The 9,527-nt window shown below is 50.4% G+C and overlaps 2 protein-coding genes and 1 long non-coding RNA gene across 5 annotated transcripts; 2 read left to right on the forward strand and 1 right to left on the reverse strand.

Annotated features, from left to right (window-relative positions):
- On the forward strand, positions 1–4,302 carry SQSTM1 (sequestosome 1). 3 transcript variants are annotated; one of them, XM_002195646.7, is made up of 8 exons: positions 1–178; positions 303–398; positions 1,183–1,412; positions 1,521–1,677; positions 2,140–2,229; positions 2,734–2,978; positions 3,203–3,410; positions 4,001–4,302. In XM_002195646.7, the coding sequence occupies exons 1-8, from the start codon at positions 1–3 to the stop codon at positions 4,156–4,158; spliced, it is 1,362 nt and encodes a 453-aa protein (XP_002195682.4). In that variant the 3' UTR covers positions 4,159–4,302. The 3 variants fall into 3 exon arrangements, with proteins under 3 accessions (XP_002195682.4, XP_072791561.1, XP_012429973.2); XM_072935460.1 differs by having other exon boundaries at positions 2,143–2,229; XM_012574519.5 differs by lacking the exon at positions 2,140–2,229.
- A 408-nt stretch (positions 4,303–4,710) lies between these two features.
- Positions 4,711–8,182, reverse strand: MRNIP (MRN complex interacting protein). Its single transcript, XM_030283795.4, has 7 exons — positions 8,027–8,182; positions 7,856–7,915; positions 7,636–7,733; positions 6,376–6,445; positions 5,954–6,087; positions 5,607–5,709; positions 4,711–5,392 (listed from the first exon to the last, which is right to left on the reverse strand). Exons 1-7 carry the CDS (start codon positions 8,084–8,086, stop codon positions 4,844–4,846), a joined length of 1,074 nt encoding a protein of 357 aa, XP_030139655.4. The 5' UTR covers positions 8,087–8,182; the 3' UTR covers positions 4,711–4,843.
- Positions 8,183–8,312: 130 nt separating this feature from the next.
- LOC140685051 (uncharacterized) lies at positions 8,313–9,350 on the forward strand. The gene is made up of 2 exons (XR_012058217.1): positions 8,313–8,757; positions 8,906–9,350. It is a non-coding gene; the product is annotated as an uncharacterized lncRNA (long non-coding RNA).
- The last annotated feature ends 177 nt before the right edge of the window (positions 9,351–9,527 follow it).

Below are 9,527 nucleotides of genomic sequence, written 5' to 3' on the forward strand. Positions count from 1 at the left end.
ATGGCGGCGCTGACGGTGAAAGCCTACCTGCTGGGCAAGGAGGAGACGGCCCGCGAGATCCGCCGCTTCACCCTGCCGCCGCCCGCTCGCTACCGGGCCATCTACGACCGTGTCGCCGAGCTCTTCCAGGGGCTGCTGCGGGCCGGGCCGCCGCCCGCCTTCCGCATGCACTACAAGGGTGAGCGGGGCTGGGGCAGCTGCCGGGGCCGGTCCCGGGGGTGGCAGATCGCGGGGCTCTGGCTGCCCCGTTACCCCCCGTGGCACCCAGCCGGGCCCCTCATCCTGCGCTTCGCCCTTTCCAGATGAGGACGGGGACCTGATCGCTTTTTCCACCGACGAGGAGCTGGAGATGGCGATGCCCTACGTGCGGGATGGCGTGTTCCGTGTTTATATCAAAGGTACGGGCAGCAGCTCCGGAGGGCACGGCGGGTCTCGGCTGAGCGGCTCCTGGCAGCGCTGCCAAAGCGGGAGAAGCCGGCCCCGGCCCTTCCCCGTGTCCTCGGGGCCGAGTGCAAGCTGCGGCCTCTGCGGGGGAGGTTAAATAAAGGGCAGTGTAATGTGACAGAACATGAATTTGAGGTGGGATAAACAAACCACAGGTTTCCTCCTAGCCCTATCAGCTGGCCCAGTGTGAGGCTCTGTTGTCACTCTCGTTCCCTGGATACGCTAAACTAGTGTTGGTATCCTAAATACTCACAACAGCATGTTAGATTTAATTCCACTTTCCCAGTGTGTAGTTGCTCTCCAGTCCCTGTGTTCATGTAGAAGCCCTCAAAGCTTTATCTACAGTCCATCTAATGAGCCACACCTGTTGTCCCCATTCTCATGTTATGTGTCCTGGCATCTGCATTCCTAACTCCTTTTCCAGAAACATTTTGTTCTTGGGAAGGTAGGGTGAGAAGCCAGATGAGGTGGTGCAGTGCTAATCTAAAATAAGTATGCCAAAGGATATTTAGGATAACGTAGGCTTGGTTTCAGGAGGAGGTATCTTTGCAAAACTGCTTTGCACGTGGGTTAAGGTCTCTTACATGAGCCTGGCTTAGGTTTGACAGCCAGTGTAAAAATAAACTGACCTAGTAAGTCAACACTGCTCAGATGGGCTGTTTGTGCTTCCTCCTCTACCTGACTTCCAGGCCATAGACAGTAACTTGATCTTGATGTGAAGTTTCCCTTCCTTAACAGAGAAGAAGGAGTGCAAGCGGGAGCACCGCTCGCAGTGCAGCCAGGAGCCTCCCCGCAACATGGTGCACCCCAACGTCATCTGTGATGGCTGTGAGGGACCTGTGGTGGGGACCAGGTTCAAGTGCAGTGTCTGTCCAGACTATGACCTCTGTAGCACCTGTGAGGCGAAGGGCATCCACAAGGAGCACAACATGGTGATGTTCCAAAGCCCGCTGCTTAATCCATTTGAGGTGAGCAAAATCGATGGAAGACAACTGATGAGTGAGAGATTCCTCAAATTCAAGTTAGGTGTTTCAGTTGCTCAGAACTCACTGTCACACGAATGTCACCCTTTACAGTGGCTTCCCCGAGGACGCTGGCTCCGTAAAATGCGCCATGGTGTTCCACCTTTCCCATGGATGCACTGCTGGGGGTATCCTGGGCCTGCAGCTCCTTGCCAGAACTCGGAGCAAGCTGAAGCCACTGCTGCAGCCCCCAGTGCACCTGCTGCAGAAGGTGAGAGGCGATGCCCTGGTAGACAGGGTGGTGGTGGAGCCTCAGACCAGCTGAGGTTCTGCAGCATAGGGTAGAGTCTGGGTGGGAGAATGAAGGAATAATCTAATTTGCTTGAAATAATTGGCACCTTTCAGCAGAAAATGTTATTACTTTAGGGTGTGCTTGGGTCCGTGCAGTCAATGAGGATGCAGATAAAGTATCTGGAACCCAACCAAGCTGAGCTGTTAGGTCAAGCAAGTCACTATTGTACTCCAGACCTGCCTTTCAGCATGGCTGATGAGCCATAACAATGCTAATACTGGCTTTCTGTTCCAGAGGTAGCCCAGTTAGTTGTTCTCTGTAGTGCTTTGTTCTGTAATGTGTCAGTGACAGGAATGAGCTCTAAGCTCCTGTGGGGACACACCCTCTGCAGGTGCCCTTTCCCTCAGAGCTTGTGTGTGTTAACAGAAATTGTTTTTCTAGAAGCTTCTACTAACAGCCAGCCTCAGGACCCCAATGTCACCTTCCTAAAGAATGTTGGGGAGAGTGTTGCAGCTTTTCTGAGTCCCCTGGGTAAGTGATAATGTACAGATTGTTACCAGTCCCTGAGACTGGCTTACAGGTCTGTTTAACAGGAGCAGCAGTCAGTTGTTGTGACTGGTCTTCAAATTGCCTCCCATGTCCTAAGCCTCAAAGGCTTAGTTTATACTTGGATACTAATAATGCTTAGGCTTAGAACAGTTGCTCAGTACCTTTTATTTGAAAAAAATGAGGAAAGATTTCAATAATGTGTCAGCCCTTTAAGTCAGTGGTGACTCTAGATTTTGCCTGGTTTGTGTGGACATAGATGTAACTTCTGCCCTGCCTTTAAGTATATGGCTTGTCTGTGTGGAGGAAGATGGCTGTTCGGTGCTTAGCTATTCTTTAGTAAAGAAGGCTTTGCATTTTAATTCCTGCTGTTACGTGGCAGATTGTAGGATGACAGAAACCTTAAGAGTGTAGAGCAGGATTGATCCATTTAGGGCTGCTTTGGAAAAAAATCTCTTAACACTTTGTCTACCTTAAATGCTTTTCTAGGTATTGAAGTGGATATCGATGTGGAACACGGAGGACAGAGAAGCAAAGTGACTCCCACTTCTGCTAACCAAGAGAAGACCAGTGCTGAGGCAGCCAGCAGTGCTCCAACCCAGAATGTTCAGACCAAAGCAGACTGGAGTAACACAGAGTCTGCTACACAAGTAAATGTCATTGCAGAACAGATGCAAGACATGGTGGTAGATTCTGTGCCCACACAAATGGAAGATGGCAGCTTCCACTCCCAGGTACAAAACTACACCAGTAATTGAATGCAATCACTTGGAATACACTGTGGGAATGAGTATTAAGATGAGAGCAGATTAAGTGATACACAGCACCTTTACAGATTCACAGCAAAGGTGGTGGGACTTTTTGTGGATGTAATTCTTTATATTAAAGGCAAATAGGAGTGTGCGTACTGCCTGGAAAGCACTACAGCACCTGGACCCTTTTTTTTTTTCCATTTTAGGAACACAGTGAGTCTAGCAGTTCATCAGGGGGTGAGGAGGACTGGACCCACTTATCATCCAAAGAAGTGGATCCTTCCACAGGTGAACTGCAGTCTCTGCAAATGCCAGACACAGATGGTCCCAGTTCCCTGGATGTGCCTCGGGATCGTCCCCAGCCAGGACCTACAGGACTGCGAGAAGCTGCTCTCTACCCACACCTGCCCCCAGGTAGGTGAGCAGGTTTCTTAGCTAAGAATGACTTTGGCTTGGGAACTGCCAACTTGGCCTGACACAAGCAGACTTCTTGTAGAGGTCATAGAAACCAAGGTTGTGTAAGTTAGATCTAAACCTGTCCCAGGTTTGGCAGCTCTTGCACCCTGTTAGAGAAGATCAGGTGGTTCCTCTCTTGAATGTGGGCCACTAAGTCTTAACCACATGTCTGACCTTGGGCTAATATGCCATTTGAGCAACATGAAATAGGTGCTGTCCTTGATAATGTCCTTGATGTGTACTGCTCAAGAGAGCCTTTAATGCAGGACATGGACCAGAACATCCTGTGGCTTCAGGGCAGCACTTTCCTGGTGGGAGCCACTAACAGTATTCAAGGCCCCTCAACTGCCATCAGCAGCACTGAGGCCCACAGCAAGGCCAGCTGAGCCCAACTAAGCACTTTCCTTAGCTCTGCTTATGTATTGTTTATCTCAAACATCTGCACTCCTGGGAGACAAAGAAAAGCATATCTCCTCTCAAAGAGTGCTGTTAAACCCTTGCCTGGTTTTCTAATTACATGAAATAGTTGAACTGTATTCTTTTCACAGAAGCTGAGCCTCGCCTCATTGAATCTCTGTCCCAGATGCTCTCCATGGGCTTCTCCGATGAGGGTGGATGGCTCACTCAGCTCCTGCAGATCAAGAACTGCGACATTGGGGCGGCACTGGACGCCATCCAGTATTCTAAGCAGCCACCTCACTTGTAGTAGTAACAAAAACCACTTTTCTAGCTGAAAGCAGATAACGCAGCATTGAGCTATTGTGGTTCATCATTTTTCCTACTCTGGATTTCTGTCTCACATTCTTAAGTGCTTGTAGAATGGAGGAAAAATAAATAGTACTGCATGTCATGTGTCTGTGGAACATTTCAGTATCACAGCTACATCATCTACGGATGAGGCTGAAAACACAAAGCAGCCCAGGACTGCCTTTCTGCATGTACTTTGGTGTACACTTAGGCCTACTCTTAGGAAGAGAAATCCAATCCTTTGCTGGCTCTGGAGCTTTCTTACAGCTCTGGAAGAAACGGTTGCTATGGGAGGTTTCAACAAAGATGTAGTTTGGGGGGAAAGAGCTGTAGTTTGTAAGGAGGAGTCAATCACAGAATTTAATTGTACAGGCCAGGAATCCTTAAAGCCTGGGAGCTTTCCCCAAGCTGACCTACTTCCATTCCTATTTCTAGCTGCTGGGGTTGCTAGACAACCCTGTAACCTGAGAGCAACAGTCCCTTCTCCCTCCTTCCCTTCCCCACAACCATCAAACATGTAAGCAACTTTAATAGTGCAGTTCTCTATAGCTTTGAGTGAAAACAGCTTTAGTTCAAAACTGTCTCAGTAAACAACATCTCAAATGCATTAGGGCCAAGAAAGACATACCAAAGATGCCTGAACTTCAGAGATCATCATCAAACTCCTCACCTGTGCAGAAGAGTTGCTCACAAGAAATGTTGCTCACCTTTGGCCCAGGGTAAGCATTAACAGGGGTGTTTGCCCTCCCTGGGGTATCCAAGCAGCACTTTCCTGCAGTGGTCTCTACAGCAGATCCCACCCTTAGCACCTGATTGTGAGATTCTCTGAGCACATCCTCGTTGCTGCTGGGCAGTGTTGAGGCCAAATCCTCAGTGCTTACAACACACTTTGTAAATTTAAAACCTGTACTCTGACATAGAGTTCTTCCAGCCTGTCCTGAGCACGTCCAGGCCCCACCAGCAGCAGTGCTGCCCAGCCCCACAGCTCCACTGCCCTCCTGCTGTGCCATGGTCACTGCAGCAGCATTTTCACTAGAGCTGTCGGATAATGCGAGAAATTTTCCCCACTTAGATGGTTTGGTACAAGCAGATGGGGGCTGTGTGTTCTTCTCAGGCACTACAGTCTCACCGACAGCAGGAACCACACTGCCTCCAGAACCAGCATCTCCATCAGGCACAAAGCATTTCTTGCACTGTAAGAGAGAACTTGGTTATAAATGCAGCATAGCAGTATTAAAAGTGGCACTGGCTTTGCCTAAATAAAACCTTTCTGACAGAAACCCCCAACATACTATTTTTCCTCCCCAGTCATTCATTGGCTTGCTTGGAGAAGAACAGAGAAAGACTCATAAAAATTCAAAATTATGATACAAAAGAGATCAGGAGCATCTTCTATAGCTAAAATACCTCAGTGGTTTTAACTTTTTTGACTTGATAGAGAAGCTGAGACACTCCATTTTCTTCTGCATGCTCTGGAACATCACTGGAGAGGAAGTGCTTCAGGTGTTTCCTGGCCAAGAAAACCATTAACAAAGAGGACAGATTAGATCCACTGTGATTCTTTTCACAGATCACCAGAGAGGTTCATAAAAGGGATGGCTTTATATCCCCAAATACCAAATCCCTGCTCAGCCCAGGTCATACACTGCCACCTGCACCTTAGCCCAGATTTCAGAGTTGAGCTCCCTCCCACACCTCCAAATCAAGTGTCACCACTCGGGGGCAGGAATTGCAAAACCAAGTTCTCTCTGTACCTTTGTTCTCCCACAGTGTTCTTTCTCTGGGAACAGAACTGTTGCCTTTCCAGAGCTGCCTCCTCCTCATCTTCTTGATCCTCACTCTCCTGGTCCAGATATTTACTCCAGCGACTGCCTTCTCTCCTTCCCTCCTACAACACTGGAGAATTACTAAAACCAGCAAAACATGGGGGCTCTCATTTTTGGTACTGTAACACATGTGCCAAATGCCGCAAATCATGAATCAGTTTAGGACATGCTCCTCTATCATGTTCCCAGGTTCAGTCCTCAGTGGAGCAGTTTCTGTGTACACCTCTGTCTCTGCAGGAGCCTCTCTGATTTGATACACCATTTCAGCTCTCTGAACCACATAAAGGGATCACTGGTTTCACCCAGGACAAAATGGGTTTATATTTACCTCAGCTTTGTAGGGATCTTACCTGCTGGACTGAACTGTCCTCATGCTGTGCTGCTCTATTTTTGCTGTCATTTATAGAGTCTTCTACACACCTAAAATAGAGGTTCAAACTACACACTCCTGTCTGTTGATTTATAGGCTTCAAATCACCCAGTCATAGCCTAAAGGATTGAATAGAAAGCATGGATAGGAGCAGTGTATAGGAAACATATCAGAAAAAACAAGATCTATGGAAAACCTTATGCCAAATGAATGATTTGCAAGATACATTGCACAAACACTTGATTAAATATAGTCAGAGGCTCAAGTTAGAGCCCTCCTTGTTGCTATACAAAGTTCAAGTTTGATCTAAAGCCAGTAATTATAAAATGGTAAATTTTAATAGATCATAATGAGGGATGTAACAGTTTGGTACAACAATTTAAACTCACTCATTTTATCCCATGAAAGCAAGGGAAGTTGATTCATAACGTTTTGAATTTCACAATTCTTTGATAATAAAAATAGCAACACTTTTTGATAAAGTGAACAATGAGGTTTTCTCCCCAAGCTTAACTGTGAAGCACTGTGTAGTCACAACCAAGTTACATAACTATCCTTGGCCGATCTCTGAAAAAACCTTTGAGTAAAAAGGAGGCTGGACCAGTTCAAAACCACTTCAAGATTACATGATTTATAAACAGATTCAGAAGTGAAATAAACAGGAAGGTGTTACTCAGATTTTCCAGCCCAGCAGGAATTACACTGAAGTGTTTGCCCTGAACAAGTCTTTTATCACTAGCAGCAGTGATCACTCAACAGATTCACAGTATGAACCCCCTAAATGCCAACAGTTAGGCAGCAACTTCTTCAAATGGATGTTTTTTGAGGATGTAGTCTGATGAGGACTGTAATCTGTAAAAGAGACATCTCCACAGTCAGCTCATCAAACAGTACATAAAAACCACCAAATTTTAGAAATAACCCATCAAAAAGCAACACAACAAACCCAAACCCTATTGTGTGCATATTAATGAGTAAAGGCCTGACCCACACATGCTACTGATCACCTATAGTTATCTGAAAGAAATCCCTATCAAAAGAAACATGCTGGGACACTAAACCCCCAACAAAGAGCTTGTTCCTGTGCGCTGAGGCCAAAGCCCTGATGGCTTCTGATCAGGCCAGAAAACCTTGCAGTGACATGCTGGGGCTGGCCAGCAGGCAGCCGGTGTGTGAGTGAAGATGCGCATCAGCTGCAGCGCATCAGAAGCAACGAGCAGCGAAAGGTTCAACGCCGTACCAAGATGTGCAACCAAGCGCCTCCTCTGCTTCCCCCTGCAGCAAGTTCAGCTTCTGGACGTGGCGCCTGCACTCCAGGCCCGAGCCCTGCCCATAAACCTGCACAGGATGAAGGAGGACAGCGCTGAGGGAGCAGCCAGGGGGGCACAGCACGAGGCGACAGCCCAGGAGTCACCGAGGGGCAGCGCACGGTGGGGCTGAGGGCGCGGGTGTCCCCTCACCTTCTGCACGGCCTGCCGCTGGCCGCACACGCTGCAGCTCCACCGCCCGCTGCGCTTGGCCTGCGAGGGCACAGAGCGGTGGGTGAGGGCCCGGAGCCCACTGCTCCCGCCCCGTTCTGTCCCGTCCCGTCCCGTTCTGTCCCGTTCTGACCCGTTCTGTCCCGTCCCCACCTGCTGCCCCTGGAAGCGGCGGCAGCGGCAACACCTCAGCACCCGGAACCGCTGCGCCATTGCGGCCACGTGACCCCCGCGGCGAGCCGCCAGCGCCCCTCAGCGGCGGCACCGGGCAGCGACACCGGGCAGAGATACCGGGCAGTGACACCGACACCGGGCAGCGACACCGGGCAGAGACACCGGGCAGTGACACCGGCACCGGGCAGTGACACCGGGCAGCGACACCGGGCAGTGACACCGGGCAGCGACACCGGGCAGAGACACCGGGCAGTGACACCGGCACCGGGCAGTGACACCGACACCGGGCAGCGACACCAGGCAGCGACACCGGGCAGCGACACCGGCACCGGGCAGAGACACCGGGCAGCGACACCGGGCAGCGGCACCGGGCAGTGACACCGGGCAGTGACACCAACACCGGGCAGTGACACCGGCACCGGGCAGCGACACCGGGCAGCGACACCGGGCAGAGACACCGGCACCGGGCAGCGACACCGGGCAGCGACACCGACACCGGGCAGTGACACCGACACCGGGCAGTGACACCGGGCAGTGACACCGACACCGGGCAGCGGCACCGGGCAGCGACACCGACACCGGGCAGTGACACCGACACCGGGCAGTGACACCGGGCAGTGACACCGACACCGGGCAGTGACACCGGGCAGCGACACCGGGCAGAGACACTGACACCGGGCAGTGACACCGGGCAGCGACACCGGCACCGGGCAGCGACACCGGGCAGCGACACCGGGCAGTGACACCGACACCGGGCAGCGGCACCGGGCAGCGGCACCGGGCAGTGACACCGACACCGGGCAGCGGCACCGGGCAGCGGCACCGGGCAGAGACACCTACACCGGGCGGTGACACCAGGCAGCGACACCGGCATCGCGCAGCTGTCAAAAATAGGTTAGAAACTGTTGTAAAGGAGTTGTTGTTAATAATTGCTAAGCACGTTCTGTTAGTTTGGTTATAGTAAAAGGGTAGTTATAAGAAATACGGTACTCAACATATCGTATTACACATAAGCAAAGTGCACCACGCCCCAGCGCAACGAGCCCGGACAGAACTGCCATGGGCCATCAAGCGCCTTAAACCTTCATGCAAGGGAAGCATCCCAACAGAAACAATCCAGAGGGACAAAAAACAGGATAAAAAGGGACATCTGACCCAGTGAACCAGTGCCGCCCCGCCTGGAACATCGGGGACATCGCTGCTCGGAAGACCCAGTCCCGGCGCTGCAGCATCCTCGACGGGAACGCTCCTGCCCCCTTGCTTTAGGCCTTTCTTTTTGTAATAAATGCTGAAATCACTTTTAGTACCGGGAGTGTGGTCCTGGTTTTAACACAGAGTAATAAGGAAAAGGCAGGAAAGAGAGGAAAAAAAATGTTAAAAAAAAAAAAAAAAAAGAAAAACAAGGGGAAAAAAGAGGGGGGGAAGAGGGAAAAGAAAGGCAGGAAAAGGGGAAAGGTAAAAAGTAAAGGAAAAAAAAAGA

The sequence above is a fragment of the Taeniopygia guttata genome, chromosome 13 (genome assembly GCF_048771995.1).
Source record: "Taeniopygia guttata chromosome 13, bTaeGut7.mat, whole genome shotgun sequence".
NCBI classification, from domain to species: Eukaryota; Metazoa; Chordata; class Aves; order Passeriformes; family Estrildidae; genus Taeniopygia; species Taeniopygia guttata.